Source organism: Sturnus vulgaris, chromosome 11 (genome assembly GCF_052056855.1).
Source record: "Sturnus vulgaris isolate bStuVul1 chromosome 11, bStuVul1.hap1, whole genome shotgun sequence".
Taxonomy (NCBI): Eukaryota; Metazoa; Chordata; class Aves; order Passeriformes; family Sturnidae; genus Sturnus; species Sturnus vulgaris.
In genome coordinates, this window is record NC_142253.1 from 12,242,443 (window position 1) to 12,263,493 (window position 21,051).

At 35.4% G+C, this 21,051-nt stretch overlaps 1 protein-coding gene across 6 annotated transcripts in view; it reads left to right on the forward strand.

Moving 5' to 3' along the window:
* The window catches only part of DNAH12 (dynein axonemal heavy chain 12), a 58,861-nt gene that overhangs the window by 29,811 nt on the left and 7,999 nt on the right, over positions 1 to 21,051 (forward strand). For all 6 annotated transcript variants that reach the window (XR_015806055.1, XR_015806054.1, XM_088171506.1 and 3 more), the window contains 26 exons: positions 222 to 360; positions 446 to 612; positions 1,680 to 1,935; positions 2,123 to 2,422; positions 3,112 to 3,290; positions 4,830 to 5,022; positions 5,111 to 5,272; positions 6,501 to 6,695; positions 7,488 to 7,621; positions 7,853 to 8,015; positions 8,467 to 8,547; positions 9,603 to 9,779; positions 10,150 to 10,281; positions 10,723 to 10,812; positions 11,790 to 11,930; positions 12,036 to 12,277; positions 12,607 to 12,754; positions 13,604 to 13,749; positions 14,151 to 14,365; positions 15,291 to 15,483; positions 16,020 to 16,212; positions 16,650 to 16,822; positions 17,313 to 17,453; positions 18,558 to 18,716; positions 19,697 to 19,841; positions 20,679 to 20,829. Coding sequence is in view for 4 of the 6 variants with exons in the window: in XM_088171506.1 (XP_088027632.1) it covers positions 222 to 360; positions 446 to 612; positions 1,680 to 1,935; positions 2,123 to 2,422; positions 3,112 to 3,290; positions 4,830 to 5,022; positions 5,111 to 5,272; positions 6,501 to 6,695; positions 7,488 to 7,621; positions 7,853 to 8,015; positions 8,467 to 8,547; positions 9,603 to 9,779; positions 10,150 to 10,281; positions 10,723 to 10,812; positions 11,790 to 11,930; positions 12,036 to 12,277; positions 12,607 to 12,754; positions 13,604 to 13,749; positions 14,151 to 14,365; positions 15,291 to 15,483; positions 16,020 to 16,212; positions 16,650 to 16,822; positions 17,313 to 17,453; positions 18,558 to 18,716; positions 19,697 to 19,841; positions 20,679 to 20,829 (4,415 nt within the window). In the remaining 2 variants the exon portion in view is untranslated. The remainder of the gene's footprint in view (positions 1 to 221; positions 361 to 445; positions 613 to 1,679; positions 1,936 to 2,122; positions 2,423 to 3,111; positions 3,291 to 4,829; positions 5,023 to 5,110; positions 5,273 to 6,500; positions 6,696 to 7,487; positions 7,622 to 7,852; positions 8,016 to 8,466; positions 8,548 to 9,602; positions 9,780 to 10,149; positions 10,282 to 10,722; positions 10,813 to 11,789; positions 11,931 to 12,035; positions 12,278 to 12,606; positions 12,755 to 13,603; positions 13,750 to 14,150; positions 14,366 to 15,290; positions 15,484 to 16,019; positions 16,213 to 16,649; positions 16,823 to 17,312; positions 17,454 to 18,557; positions 18,717 to 19,696; positions 19,842 to 20,678; positions 20,830 to 21,051) is intronic.

Below are 21,051 nucleotides of genomic sequence, written 5' to 3' on the forward strand. Positions count from 1 at the left end.
GAAAAATGTTTATTTCTCCTCCCATTTTCTTGATGGTGGAAGCAAAACAAAATTATGAGAGGTTTTAATGAATGCCTTAGAACACCTTAGTTTCTTGTTTAGGCAAGTAAATTTTTTAGAGGTGGAAGAAGAAGGGCAAGTTAGTAAAACCTTTGACTTCTAGCTGCTGTTAGTTTACAATGTTTCTGCAGTCTTTGTGCTTTATTTCTGTCTTTGTGAAGACCACTGCTTCTAGTGGGACCCACAGGAACTGGGAAATCTGTCTATGTCAAGGACAAGTTAATGAACAACTTGGAAAAGGAGCGCTACTTCCCTTTCTTCATTAATTTTTCAGCTCGAACCAGTGCCAATCAGACTCAGGTTAGTAGGACAGATAATTTTGGTCTCAAGGAGACTGGACATGAATATGCAATCTGTGTTCTGAATGACCCTGTTTGCATTGCAGAACATTATTATGGCCAGGCTGGACAAGAGGCGCAAAGGAGTTTTTGGCCCTCCAATGGGGAAAAAGTGTGTGATTTTTGTAGATGATATGAATATGCCAGCTTTGGAGAAGTATGGAGCACAGCCTCCTATAGAACTTCTAAGGCAGTTCTTTGACCATGGATTTTGGTAATTATTTGAAATACAACTGAATTTTTTTGTTGCTGTGTTTGCTGTTATACTTATTTATTCACTTGAATTTTATTTTCAAAACTTTTTTGAAGTGGTTTGTAAATGTTAAGGTAGATTCAGTCTATATAAAAATGCATTACCTAAAGTTGAAGCAACTTGTATATTATCCTCTAAGGACCTCTCAGTTTAGGAAATTAATGATCAAATTAATTTTGAGTGTTTTAGAATGTTCTATTGCTGAAATTCAACAGAGTTAGTATTGGTTAAATAAAATTATTAATTTACAACTTTATTATTTAATTTTTTTCCAGTAGAGTTTCTTGTTCATTTTCTTTCTCTTCCTCCTTAGAGTGAGCTGGCAGTTTTCTGTACATACCTATATATGTGCAGTTATATAAAACTTCTGATTTTATTTCTTATGTTGTTTTCCCCTATTATCCATGTTTCTATTAGTCAATAAATTTATTTTAACAAGATCTCAAAATGTTTTTTTTAAAATTCACAGTGAAATCATATCTGATAATAGGCATGAAATAAAGTGAATTCAAAGTCTTCCCTGCTTTTGAGGTTTTTGGCTTTGCTTGTATTAGAAGATTGGAACAGGTGTTTTCCTGAGTCTGGATCATGCTGTGATTCCAGGCACTCCTCAAGTACAGCTACTCTTGTGATTCCAGGCACTGCTCAAATATCTGTTGTTCTTGAATAGAGATAATATATCGACAGGTTACAGTTTTAATACTCAAAATTTCACATCAGGTTTTACAGAATGCAATTTAAACAAATAATCTTTCTTTTGGGCCAGAATATGGCATGTTGAGATTAACTGGGACACAATTAAAGGACTAGTTGTTTTTTTAGTTTTTTAGGGAGGAGGGCTTGTTTGTTTTTAAAAAGATAAAATGTATAGAAATATGTAATATATTACATAATGACTAGAATGTTTTTATGTTGTTTTAAATACTTTTGTTATGTGTGCAGAGAGTAGTCTGTCATATAGATGCATCTAAGGTGTAACAAATGTGTTATATCTGTATTTAAGTGTCACATGGCATTTCATTTCGAAGGTATGATTTTAAGGACACCTCTAAAATCACCCTTGTTGATATCCAGTTGGTGGCTGCAATGGGGCCTCCAGGGGGTGGGAGGAATCCTGTCACCCCTCGGTTCCTGCGGCACTTCAACATTTGCACCATCAACTCCTTCAGTGATGAAACAATGATCCGCATCTTCTCTACTGTAGTGGCTCTTTACCTAAGGATTAATGAGTTTCCTCTTGACTTCTACACAACTGGAAATCAAATTGTCACTGCCACCTTAGAGGTAAGAGGCAAATACCTTACTGGAAATTTCCTTCAATTTGTTCAATGAAGTTCCCTGGGCTCTACAATAATGCAGTGTATAGGGTTTTCTTTTTGAGAAAAAACATTTTAGAAGGTATTTAGGAATTATGATAATAATACAGTCAGTGTTACTTTTTTATTTTGTTGTTCTCTGTTGTTATCTGAAGGTATATGAGAAAGCCATCAAAAATCTTTTGCCCACACCAGCCAAATCTCATTATACCTTCAACCTGCGTGACTTTTCACGGGTTATCCATGGCTGTTTGCTCGTTAAGAAAAGTGCAGTTGAAAACAAGCACGTGATGATTCGGCTGTTTGTGCACGAGGTGTTTCGTGTCTTCTATGACCGCCTGGTGGAGGATGATGACAGAGCCTGGTTGTTCAACCTAGTGAAAGATATTGTGAAAGAACATTTCAAAGAATCATTCGATAAAGTTTTTGCACACCTGAAGGAAGGAAAGTCACCTGTGAGTATCATGTTTAACGTGTCGCAAAATAATTTTATTGCAAATTTAGGACACAAAAGTGAATCATTAGTGAAATTTTGATTCAAATGCACATGAAAGTTTGAGTTGAATTTGGCAAAATGTTTTCATGAGGAAAAAAATGTAGCAATAAAATTGTTTGGGTGGGTTTAACTGTTGTATATAAACATTCTTTTCAAAATACATTACATTTAAAATGTGAGTAAACTTGCTACTTTTCCTTAACAGAAATTTGTACATCTGCATCCTGTGATTGTTATTAAATTTTAGTATCCAAAATTCTGTATAGTTGTGTAATATTTTATGCCTTGTCTTCCTTTTTTGGTTGGTTGTTTTTTATGCCGTTTGTAATGTCTTTCATGTACAGATGAAATAACTTTGTGGTCTTAGTTGTTAATATATATATGCATGAATTTGGTGTAATCTGAAGGTCATGATTATGAGACTGTTAGTGGCTAATTGAGCCAAGAACAAATTAAGAATAAGTGTCTAGTTCAATGCAGGAAACATAATCTTGAGGGGGTGTTGTCTGTGAGTCAAAATATTTGGAGTGTTTATTCTTATGTCTGGGATATTTGTCTAAATTCTCCTTTGTTTTCTAAAATTCCAGTGAGGAACACATTCATTAAATATTGAACTTGACTTCATTATTTGTTGAATATTTGCCATAGGTAACAGAAGAAAACATGAGAAGCTTGTGTTTTGGAGACTACATGGTTCCAGAACTCGAGGGAGATGAAAGACTTTATGTTGAGGTTCCAAGCATTGAGGATTTCAGTGATGTTGTGGAGCAGTGTCTGGATGAATATAATCAAACCCAGAAAACAAGAATGAATCTTGTTGTTTTCAGGTGTTTATGATCTGTTTTCTAAAGAGCTTTAAGCAGTAGTTAGTAATTCAGTATATTCAATTTTTGTGGACGGTGGTTTTTTGTATGTCTCCTCCCTTTTATGCATTCTTAAAAGTGTTAGTGGTGTTACACCTTTTTGAATAGAAGTAAACTGATTTTTCTCTTCTCCTTTTTCTATCTGAAAGTAAATAATGAAAAGCTTTTCTCCTAAAGGGCTTTGAATATTTTCCTTAGTTGTTATGGAAACATTGTGCACTGAATGAGGTAGGTGCTGTACTTCTCCTAGGCCTCTGTCACTGTATGTCACTGGACTTTTATTCCCCAAGGACAAACATCCCAAGAGGGAAATGTTCACAATCATAGTTGTCTGTCTGCTCTGTTGTTATGTAGCACAGCCATGCACCCAGCTGGGTGCACCCAGCTGCACCTAATCCTATAAAATTTTATATTCTGCAGACCCTTATTGTTACCTTAACTTGTGATCATGCAGAGCTACAAATGAGAGAGATGAGGAGGTCAAACTCCTTCCTCCTCCCTGTTGCCAGAGATTACCACCTCTTCATATTTGCCACGGTGACTTGGCACATAGATACTTCATAAAGGTGTTTAGCCTTACTTTAAACAGTTCTAATAGCAGCTTGTTTTAGTGTAGCTCATTTTGCCAGGCTGGATTTCTGAGTGCCTGTATATATAGCTAGGCTTTCAGTTTGAAGAGCTGGCAGCCTCTGATCAGAGGCCACTTCCTGGGTGGCAATATTCCAGTGACCTCGTTGAACAGCAGCCAGGAGAGCACATTTGATTGTAGCCTTAGAGTTCAATCTCATGGATAACATCTGAATTTGTTTCTTTTATTTTTCTAACCAGTAAAAATAAACAAGGAATTATCTTTCTTGAAATGTTTGAAAATTTTTTTAAGACTACTTTTAATAGCTGCTCAGCTTGCTTTAATTACACCATGCCCTGTGCTTAAGCAGGTGATCTCTATAAGCCTTGCTTCGTATTCTGAGATAAATCATGTTTGAGATTTTACAAGGAGTCTTAGTATTGTGCAGATACTGCTACCTGAGGATGTTCCAATGTCAATTCCACATACAAGTTATAAAATACTTTCAGAGGCAGAGGAAAGGGAGATAATCCTGCCCCTCAGTGGTTCCTTTAAAAACATACTAAAATTGCTGTTCTTCAAGAAAGTTAAAATTGGTAATATTGCTGTTATTTTGAAGTAGAGAATTAATGCTTTTCTTTTCGTTTAAGACATTTATCCTTATAGTGCTCTTGTTCTTACCTCTGCATGCTCTTTCTAGCAATTTGTAGTAATTTAGCTAAATACTGGTATTTGTATAATAGAAGAATTGTAAGTTTTACCTTATTTTGTGGTTCATTTCTACTCTCTCTCTCCCTCTTCCTCTCTACCCCACCCCACCCTGCATTCAGGAGTTTGTTTTGAGATGCTACTCCTTGGTTTGTCTCACAGATTTATAGGTGAATAGATGCACACGTATTCCTGCTCGTCTGGTAATGAGCACGTTCCCCATGCAGGTACATGCTGGAGCATTTGTCTCGGCTGAGCCGCATCCTGAAGCAGGCCGGGGGGAATGCTCTGCTCGTCGGGATGGGAGGAAGCGGGCGGCAGTCTCTGACTCGCCTGGCAGCCTTCATGGCAAGAATGTGTGTCTTTCAACCAGAGATTTCTAAGACTTATGGTACAAATGAGTGGAGAGAAGATCTGAAAGTGAGTATTAATAACCTGTCTACATTTTGACTTAATTTTGAGGAAGGGCGTTCTGGAATGTACAATTTTAACTGTTTTACTTTTTCAGAGACTTCTGAGGAATGCGGGTGTTAAAGGCTTGAAAACTGTATTTCTAATCACAGACACACAAATTAAAGAAGAGAGCTTTTTAGAAGATATTGACAGTGTCCTCAACACAGGGGAGGTTCCCAATATTTTTGCAGCAGATGAAAAACAAGAAATTGTAGAGGTATCTTCAGAAATTCTCTTTAATTTCACCTCCCTTTTAATCTACTTGGTCAGTTCAGTGTGAAGTGTGGCTTTTGGACATCTGCACTAAATTCTGTGACTTCTTTTTGAGACCTTAGAAAAATCAGCTTAGTAAACTTAAGGAGTAGTTTATACCAACTACAAGCTTTAATTTTGACCTAGCACTCTGTTCACAAACACATTAAGTTGTGCCTGTAGAGAACTTGTGTTGTTCACGAATGCTCTGTGGCCATAGTTATTTTTGTAGTGTGTTGTGTAGGACGAGATTGGGCATCATAGTGTTTTCATTGATCAGTGAAGTGCAAAGATGTGACATTTTTATTGGAACCCATGGCTTGCCTTTGTCAATAGACTCCTACTCTATGGGACACTAGGGTATTGTTAGAATTTCATAGTCCTGACAGTTCTATTCAGAGACAAGGTGGGCAAGGTGTTGCATTAATTTAGGCTTAGAAATAAAGATGCAATGTACTCAGACAAATTAAAAACAAAATTAACTAAAATCAGACTTGTATTTTCACAATAGCAGACCCAATTTGGGGGGCATCAATCTTTGTATACATCAAGTTGGAAACTTAATGTTAGCAAACAATATTTGAAAGTGTCTGCTGTGCTGTCTTCCTATCTCTGTGATGTTTTTACTAAATTAACTAGGTATGCTTCTAGTTGACTTTCAAAGTGGTTCTTAGTACACACACAAATGTTCTTTATTACAATATCTGTATCACTTGATAGATGTTACTGCTGGTTTTTCTTACGCTTAAGTTATGGAACATGTTACTTTCAAAGAAGTTAGATTATAATTCTTGTGATCTTTTTCTATTACTATTTCATTCTTACCATTCTTACTTGGTAGCTATCCACAATGTGGCAGCTGGGGCAAAGTTGGTTTTTACTCATTTAAGTCTGCTCCTTCCAAAGAATTCTTCTTTTACTCTACTCTCATGAGACAGTACTACTCTCAGTTGCTCAGAGCAGCAGATGATCATTTCTGGAATGAGTTGTCAGGGTCACAGATAAGTAGTGCCATCCTGTCCTCAGACAGGATTTAGTGCTTGATCTGCTTTTCTACTTTATTTTGCCTGTTTCATTTCCACTAAAAAAAATTATTTCCTGGTGATGTTACCATTAATAGGATTGCTATAGGATTTCAGATGTGCTTAATGAGAATTTATATAACATTTTTTATGGTATGTATTATTCCTAAGGGTGTTCGTGCAGCAGTTCAGGCTGGTGATAAAGGTGAAGAACTCAGTCCCTTGGCCTTGTATGCACTTTTTGTGAACTTCTGCAAAGAAAATCTCCATATTGTGGTGGCATTCAGCCCAATTGGAGATGCCTTCCGCAATCGTCTGAGACAGTTTCCATCACTCATCAACTGCTGTACTATTGATTGGTTCCAGGTATGGGAAAATATGTATGTTATTTCCTCCAAAATCTGCTCCAGTTCTCTAACACTCTGTTTCTAAGTGCCATTAGATTTTCTTTTGTCTTCCTTGTACAAGTACGACTTGTTTTTCAGAATATTAAAATTGCATAAGCCTTTTCTGTGATATTTTGGGAGCTCTTTTGTGTCTGATCTCAACATTTCTGCATCTAAATAAAGTTACATTTTGTTGCTACACATTTCTGAAGTATGAATAGTCTTAGTTTGATGATGGCAATTTGTAATTGTATTACATAATGTTTATGTTTTAAAGGACTAGAGAAATCATGTCATTGTGACTGTAAAATGATCTTATTTGTGGCTGCCTATTAAGCAGGTCATCCATTGTAGGAATGACTAGCAAATACAAATCCTGTTGTTCATCAGTAGATCTTAGATAGCATAATAAAACTTTAAGAAACAGTATTGATGTAAGCAGTATTACTCTCAATAAAGCACTCTATAGCTTGGCCCACTGCTGATGTCAATTAATTTTTCTGCCAAAGGGTGAACAGATGCAGAATTTTTTGGTATGGAATGTTAATGTGTATCTTTGAGCTAGAAGATTAACCAGGAGTTGCCAGAAAAAGTTGCATGGGTGGTGACCTTGTTGCCTGAGCTAACCAACTTTTTATCAGTTCATTGTTCTTGAGACACAGCTAGGACTAGTGTGTCTCACTCTGGTGGTTTGAAAGGTAAACGATTTTAACATTTGAAGAGTGATAACAGTTGAATTTTACAAATTCTTTCCTTTTCACTTCTCCCTCAGCCATGGCCTGAAGATGCCCTTGAACGTGTGGCTAGTAAGTTCTTAGAAACACTTCAGCTCTCAGACACGGAGCGTCAGGGAGTTGTGCCCATCTGTAAATACTTCCATACTTCAGTTATGTCACTCTCTGAAAGGTCAGTCTATGGCTTTTGCAAACAATCATAAAGTATTAGGTGATTGAGTTTCAATGCTACTCATTTATAATTAAAAGTTAACACAACTATTTGCCTTCATAATAATTATATAAAATCGTTGAAATTGATAATGCCTATCAGTTACATAACTTTGCTAACAATAAACTACAAAAAAATTAAAAAATAAATCAAAATTTAAAGTTGCTCTTTCTTTTTTTACTTTTTAAATAGGTTTTTACAAAGTCTGGGACGCTATAATTATGTTACTCCTACTTCTTATCTTGAGCTTATTGCTGCATTTCAGAGGCTTCTTACTGAGAAAAGAGACAGTGTAATGAAAGCCAAGAAGAAATATGTGAATGGGCTAGATAAACTAGCTTTTGCTGAGTCACAGGTGAGTTACAACAAATATGGAACTGAAAATAGAAAATATTTGTCAAATGCAGGTCTTTTTCTGGAGAAGTCAGTCAAAAGTGGTACTTCAAATTTTATTTAGCTCAATCTTCAACAGTAAAACTAACAAATGTTTTTTGCCTTTTCTTTCCTACAATCACAGAACTTGTACTAGAGCCACACATCTCTAAGCATATATTGTTAAGTAGTATATGAACAGAGCTGTCATTTCCTTGGTGATTAACAGGTGACTATGAGTGAGCATAGTTCTTAAAATTAGACATTGTACATGGGAGATAAAAATAAGTCTTGGAAATGTTTTGATTTGAAACTGAATGTTAAATCCTTCTATCAATAAATTAGTCACTAGGTAAAATCTAGGTCTTAAAGAAATTGTTGGAAAATGTGCTTGACCCTTCTGGATCCCACCTGATTCTTTTGTATATGCATAGGTTGGTAGGATGAAAGTAGAATTAATTGAGCTGCAGCCCAAACTGGAAGAAGCTAAAGTGGAAAATGCAAGCATGATGAAGGTAGAGTTATACAAATACAGCTTTGTGGCTTTTAATGTGTCTTATTCCATTGATGTTGGACTTTCAGAAAGTAAGAGTTTAATTGAGATTTTTGAGTTCACTTCTTGTTTAAAAAGGTTTCCAGTGTTCTAAAATGGATTATTGACGTTTATATCCTTATAACAGAAAGAAAATGTCATTCTTTATATAAAATACATTCCCTGGATATACATTTGTTGCCTAAGTTCCATGCTGGAGGATGTTAGAGGAACTTTAATGCTAATAGTGACTAAATCAGATTTCCCAAGTTGATTCACAAACATTGTGAAAACCTCAAATAGTTTTTTCATATGACTAAATATGACAAAACAAACAAGAACAGTTTTGCACAGTCTGTCTTTGCATGCACAGAGATTATATGCTTGGTTTATCAAAGAATCCTAAACCCAGTTAATTTCGTGGGAATTTAGTGATTTAGGATCAAAAATCTTGGGTGTTTTGAAAATTCTAGTATATGAAAATACACATATATTTATCTAGTATGTGTCTGTTGCATCACCAAAAAAGCATGATTTGACATGTTATGCACTTGTTTCTGATTCCTAACTGTTTTTGCAGATACAGTGATATCTAAGAAAACTGACTGTTACTCCCCTGGAACTTCCAAGGGAGTTGGATAAAGGCTTGACTTACCTCTGAAAATAAAATAAATTTCAGTAGTCAAAATGTTACAGAGTATGAAGCTAAAACTCCCTGTTAAAGCTCATCCATTTTAGTTACAGCCTGATGCACAAACAGGAGGAGCTTCTTGTCTCCTGAACTTCAAACATATTTGGAATAGCTGTTATTGAGAGTAATCTGATACCATGCAGTTTATCTACTGTTAAAACTCCATGGTGATATTGCAATATGCTAAGAAGTTATTCCCTTAACCTAAATTGAAATTCTGTTAACATATTAAAAAACTTCAATGTTCTCTTTGTATTTTACAGTATAAGTTCTGTAGTAGGTAATTTCAGTTTATTTGATCATTCATGGCACAATATAAATAAAGCCCAGTCATGGCTTTTCTTTAGATTATAGAAGTAGAATCTGCTGAAGTAGAAGAAAAAAGAAAAATTGTAAAAGTGGATGAAGAAATAGCTACAGCAAAAGCTGACGAGGCTCAGGCCCTGAAAAATGAATGTGAGAGTGACCTGGCAGAGGCATTACCTGTCATGGAGGCTGCAATTGGTGCTCTTGACACTTTGAAGGCAAGCTGATCTATATTTCAGCATTTGAAAGTGTTATTTTACTCTGTAAAATGAAGTAGGAATTTAGAAGAATATGAGATATCTTAGATGACACAGCAATGTATCAAAAATATTCTGACCTGGAATATTTAAAATATAATTTTATTTAATTGTTAGTTTACAGTTTATTTGCATTTATTTAATTTTTATTTCCTCTGCGTAGAGGAAGTTGATAGTGTTACTTGTGATGGTAACATTGTATCATCCCTTCTTAAAGTACTGTATTACTACTTATATTCATTTGTAATGGTGTTATAATTCCTCTTTTTTCTATCAGTTCTTTTATTGAGTGCTAAGAAAGATATAATACTTAATGTATTTTTTATTTCAGCCTTCTGATATAGCAGTTGTCAAAACAATGAAAAATCCTCCATCTGGTGTCAAACTTGTCATGGCTGCTGTCTGTGTCATAAGAGAAAAAAAACCTGAAAGAATTCCAGATCCTTCAGGATCTGGAGGCAAGGTAAAATGGCGGACAATAGTAATAAAAATAGTAATTAAAAATGTAATTAATGTTCTTCTCAACACTTATCCAATAAACAAGATAACCCAAGGTCCACTAAAAGTAGGCAAGTACTTATAGCCTCTACCCAGGATTTTACTGAAAACTTCCAGAATTCCTGATTTTCCAAATTTTGTAATGTACTAGATTTAATTGGCTTTATACATTTCTTGAGAATAGATAATACATAAGTTCCCTGAGACACTGTTTACTTTTTGGCTTAAAGTGTGATTGGAAGGAAATGTTTGATCTGACAGACTTTATGCTTTATTGGCATCATAAGGATATACTGGGTTATCAGTATTAAATATTCATGAGTTTTAATTAAATGAGGTTTGTAACTTTTTGTATATGTATTTTTTAAAAGCCTGAAAAGGTATTTCTGTTTCTGCTGTTTTGTAGATTTTGGATTATTGGACTGCAAGCCAGAAAATGCTTGGCAACATTAATTTCTTAAAGGATTTGAAAGCCTGTTCCGAGAAACCCATTCCAGTAAGGCTTTTTCAGTAATTTTTACCACGTTGACACTTTCTTGCATGGAAAAAAAAATGAAAAAAATACTCTATTGGAGACATAATTTTTCCAAATCAATCAGTTTTTTCTGAGCCTGTGTCCTTTTAGCCTCATTTCACATATTCTGGTTTGGGAGTTGATTAGGGTTTTTTGGTAGAACCAATGGACATTTGATCCATGTCCAGCCTTCCTATGCCTTATTGTTTTGCTAATTTTACTAGATCAACTATTCAGCATTATAAAATTACTTTTATAATTGGCTGCCCATTGTTGCCCTTCTTAACATGCTTTTCTAATTGTGTTATTTTGATTGAATGAATGGTGAGAAAATGGGTAATATTTTGTTGATTATACTGGCAGATATACAATAAATGCAGAAAGGTACTACCTATATAATCTTTCAAATATGATAATTTATCCCAAAGGTCTTGCTATCCAAGAGTATGATTCCTGCCCTTTGCTGAATTAATTGGAAATTGAATGTGCTTTGTCCTTCATAGAATATGCTTTGCCCTTTATAAAACTGATCCCCAAAAGTAGGCACAAGCAATTACATTTTGTATTACATTAGGGAGAAATACATTTTTATAGTGGTCCTCAAGGTTGTGTATTGAGAAAAAGGTAGCAAATAATGGAATTAGTGTGTTTTACACAAAGGGCAGTGTAAATTAAGGCTTCTGTGTGACTGTAATGCTCTTAGCACTCAGGGAGGTGCCACATGGAATATATTGCAAATGCATGATTAGAAAGGATAAGAATAGGATTAGAATGAAAACAGGAAAAGACTATGAAACATGATAGGAAGATCGAAACAATCACATGACCAGTGATTTCTACAACAGTTAATACAGAATAGTTCTTTCTTATTTCATTGTGTAGAGAAATGGCAATGAATCTATTCAATTTTGAAGTGTCAGCCATGAGGTCTGATGGGCTCTAATGTTTTTGTTATCCAGGACGCTGTCATGCAGAAGATTCGGACTGAGTACCTGACTAATCCAGAGTTTGATCCACAAGTGGTGGCTAAGGCTTCCTCGGCAGCAGAGGGTTTATGCAAATGGATTAAGGGAATGGAAGTCTTTCACAGGGTATCAAAGGTGTGGTTTTGATCCTTGCTCCATGTATTCACCCTAAGCTTTGTAGTTAATAATAAAGTTACAAAAACATACTAAAATCATTTGTGTGTTGTTGTAATTGAATAGGAGATTGAACCCAAAAAAGAACGTTTAAAAGTGGCAGAGGAGTCCTTGGCAACCACAATGGAGCTGTTGAATCAGAAGAGAGGAGAGCTTGCAGCAGTTGAAGGCCGTTTGGCTGCTTTGGAGAAAACCTTTGCTGAAAAGACAGAAGAAAAGGCTCGTTTAGAATTCCAGGTTGATCTGTGTGCTAAAAAACTGGAACGAGCAGAGAAGTTAATTGGAGGCCTTGGTGGAGAGAAAACAAGGTCAGGCTAAAGTTCAAATGTCAGATAAAAGAGCCACTGTAGAAATAGAACTTGAAATTCTTTTCTCTAAGCCTTTAATGCTGTATTTCTGTCTGAGGACTGTAACATTAAAGAATGTCTTACACCTTGAAATATTCCTAATTGTTTGTAGTGTAAAAATTTGGGCAGTCACACTGGGAGAATTGTAGAGGAAATCTCTTCAAAATAAGAATAGAATACATGAATGAGATTTTCTTATTTTTCACCTATTCTAAGATCAACAAAACCAAGTTGATTTTTAACATCATTAATGTGGAGGTTTCAGCATGACTTTTTTCTGCTTGTTATAGGTGGAATCAAGCTGCATGTGATCTTCAAGAGGAGTATGATAATCTGACAGGAGATACTCTGATATCAGCTGGTGTAATAGCATATCTGGGAGCCTTTACTGCTGGATTTCGACAAGAATGTACCAAAGATTGGAGTAAACTGTGCGAGGTTAGAAGGTTGTCTTAGACTTAAATAAATGTTTTGCTTTTTGAGATTGCTGCAAAAGGCTACAAAAATCCATTGTACTTTATTTTATATTTGCCTAGTAAACCTCATGGGTAAACCAATGGGATCAATTCTGCTGATACAATATTTTGTAGATGTGAATTTAATTAAATCACTGAATTTACTCTACACTTATATTTTAGTCCACAATAGCATATCAGACAATATTAGAGACCATCATTAACTTTGTAAGGCTTGATTGTTACTGAAGTAAAATTTCATTATTTTGCCTTTAAAAGAAAGAATTAAATTTAAAATGCAGTTATGTGTAATGTAAAACATTCTATAACTTAGACCATCAAATATTTGTATGTTAATTAGATGGTTGATTGTGTGGTTTGCAAAGAGACACTTCCAACATACTTATATGAATGCCAAAATTCATAAATCAAGTGATTTGGAATAACTTTAAAATGCATTAAGCAGTAACAAATCAGCACTGGATTGCTGTACTGAGTTAATGGAAGATATAATTAGGTATTTCCAACCGTGTATTAATTTCTTAAGACATAACTTTATGTAACAAACCTCCCACATTATGATTGTACCAAAATCTGGACAAATCTTACAAAATATGAAGAGACAGTAAATATTTAGTGGGGAAATGTAGTTAATTATTGAAATTTTAGTTTTATTTTAGCCAGGAGTTTTACTTATACATTACCTATTTCAGTCTCTTAAAACAAAATGCACATTGTCATTTTTGGATTGAAGTGGCATTTAATAAAGGCATAAAGAAACACAAAATAAAGAAAAACGTTTATTTTATTGGGTTTTTTCCCCCTCTTTCAGGAGAAAGAAATCCCTTGTTCTGAGAATTTCTCTTTGTGCAAGAATCTTGGTGACCCAATAAAAATAAGAGCCTGGAATATTGCTGGTTTGCCAACTGATGTATTTTCTATAGACAATGGGGTCATTGTTGACAATTCAAGACGTTGGTAGGTGACAAAAAGGTTTAATTTTCAAATCCAAACAAGTTCCCACTTTTAAAAAAGAATATATCTGGAAATAAGGTAGCTTCTGTAGAGCAATGGAATTGAAAAAAGGAGTGGAATCTTTATATTCTAGTGGGAAGGTAGAACAATATTTCACAAGAATTCTGCATTCTGATTATTTTATGAAAAATGTTAAACATCTTTTACAACTTTTAAAGCTATTCCTGCTATTGCTTTTCAAATTATCGCGAAGCATCTATGCATCCATTACTCACTGCTATCTTAAAATAATGTAATTAAATTCTATTGCTTCTTCTTGACAGTCTGATACAAAAACATGTAAAATAGTTTAAACTTTTGAAAAATGCCTGCAAGCACTGAGGAAACTGTCCTGTATTTTCTAGGCCATTAATGATTGATCCTCAAGGTCAAGCAAATAAATGGATCAAGAATTTTGAGAAAGACAACCGTCTGAATGTTATCAAGATGAGTGACACGGATTATATGAGAACTGTGGAGAACTGCATTCAGTTTGGGACTCCCCTGCTGCTAGAAAATGTTGGAGAAGAACTAGATCCATCTCTTGAACCTTTGCTGCTTAAACAGACATTTAAACAAGGTACAGCAGAATTAATTTAGAGCCCTGAAGGAGAGGACATTAATGTTCAGTTTCTAGTCTCTGGCACCACCTGATGTTTTTCATATTGCTCTCTTCTTGCCTAGATTCTGCCTCTGCTAAGAGAGGGGTAATTGCACAACAGCCTGGAGTTTTACTTTTTAATAAATGTCATTCCTGCCTATCATAATAATAGTTTTATGCGAAAGCCTTCACCAGACCACTGTAGGAGACTAAAGAAATTCTGTGAAGGGAACATTGTCCGTGCAATTGTTTGGTTGTTCATTTTCATATGTTTTAGTCTAATAATAATAATATTTGCTAAATTTTGCAGAAATCAAGATAAGATGTCAAGGCATTTTGCTTAAGACATAGTTTACACTGTACTTAGCAAGTAACTATGAATTTGGTTTTCAACTTTTCCTCCTGTTACATGACAGAAAAGTCACATAAAGAAAAATATGTTTTCACTTCCTTTTTACCTAGTTTCTCTTTACTGATTTTCATGTCCAGAATTAAAAACAAAAGGAAAGCAAAGCTCAAATACTTCTTTTTTCTTTGTGGTTTCCTCTTTCAGACAAGTAATTCAAGGAAAGAGTAGTGTGTAAGAAGACAATATTTGGCAATAATTCTACAGCTCTGTGTTGCCATCTCTAGTTTTTGTATATGCAGATTGGAAGTACAGTAGTAATTGAATTGGCTTGATTTCATCTGCTAAGAGTGATAAGTGACCCCATTGAAGTCTGTGAGAATTTTTCAGACTATCAGATGTATTTATTCATTTTTACTTCTCAGGAAATTTGTCATTGATGAGAAGTTTGCTTTTATTTAATGACAGAAGTATTTTTTATATTAATAATTAATTAATAATTATTAATAATAATTAATAATATTAATAATTTCTTAATGTTTCTCTTTTTAACTTTAGGAGGTATGGAGTGTATCAGGCTTGGTGAGAGCATTATTGAGTATTCCAGTGATTTCAAGTTTTTTATTACCACAAAACTAAGAAATCCTCACTATATGCCTGAACTTGCTACAAAAGTTTTATTACTCAATTTTATGATAACACCAGAGGGACTTGAAGACCAGCTGCTAGGCATTGTTGTAGCAGAAGAAAGGTAAGTCTCTATGGTAAACAGCCATTAAAGGTTTTTATGGCATAATTCCATAGAAAAAAAAATGATTTTGTATGAATTAAATGTGAAGTACCTCTGAAACTGATTGTGGATCATATCTGAGCCCTCACCGAGGCACAGAGAAGTGGGTTGGACAGACATGTCTCTGCAATTGGGGTAAACTATTTGCTGACAGAACTGTTTCCAGCAGTAAACTGTTTCCAGCTCTGTGTATCCCATAATGGGTTTTTGTTCAAGCAGCAGGGATGCAGCAAAGGAAAAGTAGGATGCCCTGCCATTTGCCAAATGCTAAGATGTTAAAAATTAGACTGTCATTTCCAAATACTGAGTAGAAGTCATGCAAAGAAATCTGTACTCACCAGTATAAATATATGTTAAACAGCAAAATTTGCTTAAACTTCAAAGAATATTCATAAATAACTTCCTGTAGGAAGAGGGAGTAATTTTCAGGGTCTTCTTTTGCAGCCAGTGTGAGATCAGCATTGGCTGATTTTGGTTTTTGCCTTTTTCTTCGTTAGGCCAGATTTAGAAGAGGAAAGAAATGCTCTCATTGTTCAGTCCGCAGCCAATAAAAAGAATCTACAAGAAATTGAGAAGAAAATTTTAGAAACTTTAGAGTCATCTGAAGGTGATATTCTGGAAGATGAGACTGCCATCCAGGTCTTGGATTCTGCCAAAGTCATGGCTAATGAGATCACAAGAAAACAGCAGGTAAGGAGTGTGTATGTGTGCTTCCCTCACTAGTACTGAGAAATTAAATGTTAAAATTTGCAGCCAGCAGGAGATCTCTGATTTGGATGCATAGCACAAGGAGCACTATACTTGTGAAATGGGAAGAGAAATAAAATTGGATCTGTTCTAGAATCTTCACTGGTAGTTTATTCAGTCTTTAAAATGTTTTAAAGTATGTGTATGTGTAGTGTGGGTAAATAGATCAGGCAGTACTGAGGTAGGGCCAAGTGCACATGGTACCTACTGGGGTGGTGCCTCCTGGAGCAGAGGAGTTTCATTACTCTGGTGTTACATATGTTAGGGTATGTAATGTATGAACCATTTTGGAAGTGCTATTAAGTAGTAGTATTTTAGTAGAACATGAAGGGTATTGAGAGTGTGAGCAGCTGCAGTTTGTCCGTGCCGTGGGTGTGTAGATTGCAGAGAAGACGGAGCTGAAGATCGCGGAGTCGCGGGAGGCGTACCGGCCCGTGGCGCAGCACTCGGCCGTGCTGTTCTTCAGCATCGCTGACCTGGCCAACATCGACCCCATGTACCAGTACTCCCTCAGCTGGTTTGTCAACCTCTACACCAGCTCCATTCATGACAGGTAAGCAGGGCCTGTCTGCAGAAAAGAAGAGGGTTTCATTCTCTTCTTACAGATAGTATTCTTCATTTGGAAACAATTTGCCTCCTTAAATGCAGGCTTTTGAAGGGAAATAGGCTTAATTAATTAATAAATTGCTCTTTTTAGATACTGTTAAATTATGAACTGTTGGCATATGTTACATTTAGGTGGTTTTAAAAAATGAGACTTAGTATGAAGTGAAATAGGCTCTATTTTGAAGACTGAGTGCCACCATTTAACTGTGGCAAAGTGAGCTCAGCTTATTGTTTTGCTTGGGACTTTTAAAAGTGCTACAGTCTTTTAAAAAGACAGGGAGTAGAGTTGAAATTTTGGGGAAACTGGCACCTAAGTCCCTTGTGGAGCCTGTGGATCTAATATAAATCCTCCACAACCCTAAGTAGATGAGATTTCTTAATGGCTTGTCTGTGTTACTCAATTTGAAGTCTCAGTTTATCACTTCTTTTCTTTTTAGCAATAAATCCAAAATTCTGAAGAAGCGACTTCAGTATCTAAATGACCACTTCACCTACAATCTGTACTGCCAAGTCTGTCGTTCACTGTTTGAAACAGACAAGCTGCTCTTCTCGTTTTTGCTGTGTTGTAATCTGCTCATGTAAGCTCATTTTTGTGAAGTCTCTCACTAACAGAAACTAATGGTTTCATCATGGAAGCAAGTACTGATGAGATGGAATGTTCTTGTGCACGTTGATAATTATGCCTTTGGAGTAAGGTCATGAATACTTTGGGCTTTCTAAGATGTGTAATATTAACAAATGGAAGAGTATGTGAGTGCATGTATCACTGCTACAGGACATTATGAAAAAAAATGTATGCCCATTTGTCAATGGTTTTGTCAGTGATAAATCTCTCTTTAAAAGATCTGGGTGGTGTTATATAGCATCCTTATGTCAAAACCAATTACTTTTATTTAAGAAAACATTTTAGAATGAAAACTTAAGCAGTAATGTGTGATGCTAGCAGCTTCTACATTTTTGTCTTTGTTTTTCATTTTTTTCTTTGTCTCTTATCCTTTTGCTTAACATCATGAGATCTCAGATGCAGTCTTCCCCTTTCCCCCAGCTTTTCAGTGTTCTCTTCCTAATTTTGTGTGAATACATCATGAAATGAATGATATGTTCAAAATTGCACAACCATTATGTGCATACTTAAATAATTGCAGTGTGTACTCATCTGTACATGGATGTTCTTCCTGGGCCAATTTGTAAGGGTACTGTAATTGCAGAACACATTATTTTCTGAAAAGCCTTTAAAAATCAGGAATAATTTTTAAAAATATATATAGATATTAGGAATGAGTTCTTCACCAAAAGCTTTGTCAAGCCTGGTACAGGCTGCTCAGGGCAGTGGTGGAATCACCATCCCTGATGGTTTTAAAAGCTGTGTAGATGTGGCACTGAGGGACATGGGTTAGTGATAGCTTGGCCGTGCTGGGTTAATGGTTGGACTTGATCTCAAAGGTCTTTTCCAACCTAAACAATTCATTGATTCTAAGTTTTTACCTCTTGAAACCCTTACTTTAGTCTTAATCAGACATTTTTATCATGCAGTTTTTTAATAATGTAGAATATTGAGATGTGATCTCAGCTCTTACTGCAGTAGAAGCATTCTTAATGGGCAGTGAAGTGCAATTAATTTAAAACTAACTGTTTATATTATTAAAATTGTATCTCAGTTACTGATTTTTTCTTTCATATAGGGCTAATAATGAAATAGAGCATCAAGAGTTTATGTTCTTGCTAACTGGAGGTGTGGGTCTCAAGAATGAGCACAAGAATCCAGATCCATCTTGGCTATCAGATAAGAGCTGGGATGAATTATGTCGTGCAAGTGAATTCCCAGCTATGAAAAGTCTGAGGTATGGTAAAGTACTGATGGGAATTGGCCTGAATTGGTTTTGACCAATACATATGTAACATGCTGAAAGAAATGTTTGCTATGTTTTCCAAATCAGTGCTAGAATGCAAATGGGATTAAACCAGCCCCCTTTCTTCATTATCATATTTGCTTCACTTACTTCCATCAGTCAGATCACTAATTATAATATTATTTAATAAAAGTATTTTTTCTAAATTGTTTCAGGCTTTGCCTAAAGAAACTTTTCTTTTGAAATATCTTCATGGTAGAGAAATAGTGTTCTAACGGTTCAGTGAAAGCCAGACATGGTACATGTTGCAGAATTCCACTGCAGTTCTGGGGAAGTTTTTCTAGTAAACTCTTTTCTCCTGAACTCAGTGCAATTTCACCCTGGGTTTAAATAGAATTTAACACTAAATTCTGGAGACAACATGGCTGTATGAGACTTCCATAAATTAGATGACTGATTGCAACTATTTGGAGCATTTGGATCTGAGTGCAGTAACACTGCTCTCTTAGAAGGTCTTTGAGGTTGTTTTGTGTTTCAGCTCCTATGGAGTTTTAGTAGCAATGTGGATGATGAGAGTTGTCCCGTTGTGAAGGACATACTCTACATTGTGTGAAGGAAAATAATTTTTGTTCCCTAGTTGAATTTCCTGGTAATTTTTTTCAGTTAAAGTGTGGTGTTTTCCTGAAACAGTGGGGGCAGAAAGTTCACCCGGACCTATGAAGGTCCAAGCACTACTGGCTGGAGGACCAAACAGAATTTATTGTCAACTTGGAACCTTTCAGGTGGAGCCTCTCCTCAGCAGCACGGTGGAAAGATATTTTTCACCATCTAGCATGGAGAAGCTCAACTATGGGATTATTTTGTGATGTAGATATAAAGTGTCTTAAATGACAATACAATGTAATTTGCCTTTGATAAACATGTAAAAAAAGACTCCAGGTATTCATAGTACTTGTGGATGTTTTCTCTAGGAGTCACGTCTCTGAAAATATAGGTGAATGGCAAGAAATGTACGATAGCAAAGAGCCTCACAACTTTCCATTACCAGAAGAGTGGAATGATACATTAACTGAATTACAGAAGATGATAATTCTTCGGTGCTTAAGACCAGACAAGGTAAAATCTGTTATGGAGTGTTTGTAGACTGTGCCATGCCTTGTAGCATAGTTTGCCCTTCCTGTTCCAGTAATTAATCTGTTCATCATATTTATTAAGAAAGTAAGTGCTGTTTTTATTTTTCAAGTGGCCAATACAAACATCACAAGCATTAGCTGAAATCCTTCTGATTTGATTTAATGAATCTTTTGGAGGATTCTCATTGTTCTAGTTCTCTTGAAGTATTTTTTCATGGCTAGGCTGTTTCCTGGTGCATCCAATATACTTGAGAACAGGAGATATTAGCCTGAAAAAAATGCACAGGTTATCTAATATCATATTCTTTCATGCAAATGATCTTTAAGGCAAAAAGAGATAAAATGGGTTGATTTGAATGACCAAGATGAACTTTCAACAAATTCTGCCTTTGGTGCACTTAACAAATTATATTGCATATTCTTTAGGAACTATCTGTGTTAGAATTTAAAGCACATTGCATTTACTCCCTTGAATTAATTAAAAATAATTACATTAATATTTCCTATGGGAGAATGTACTTGTCCTCCACATCAGGAAAAGCCTGAATCAAAGTCTTAATGGTATTTAGTATTATTTATATGAGGTATGTTATTCTTTATTTTCTTAAAGCGTTATTATTCCTCTGGTAAGGAAAAATTAAGGAGAATGATGTCAACAAGAGGTGAAACTTTTGCTTCTGGATCATTCTGCAAGACTGGTCTCAAATCTCTGCAAATCAGAGACATTTCTGCAGGCTTGGGAATTTGGCATTAAAGATGGTATCAGATGTACAGTTATGTCTGTGTTAATGGTTTGTATTTGCTCTTTTTTTTTGGCCAGATTGGTCCAGCTATAACAACATTTGTTACTGAGAAACTGGGGAAGAAATTTGTAGAGCCACCGCCTTTTGATCTAGCAAAAAGTTACTTAGATTCAACTGCTACAGTCCCTTTAATATTTGTGCTCTCTCCAGGAGCAGATCCCATGTCTAGTAAGTATACACAGAAAGAGAAAATAGGGACCTCAAATTCCCCTTCAATACACAGAGAGGATTATTTTGCACTTTCTGCAAGTAGGTTTGAGTGCATTATGTCAGACTGGTGGAATTCTGTGCCCTTTCAAAATGGGAATTTGTATTTACATGTAAACAAAATAATAGTAGAAGTTTTTCAATTTTTTTTCCTGACATAATTTCTTTTTAATGTGTGAGTGA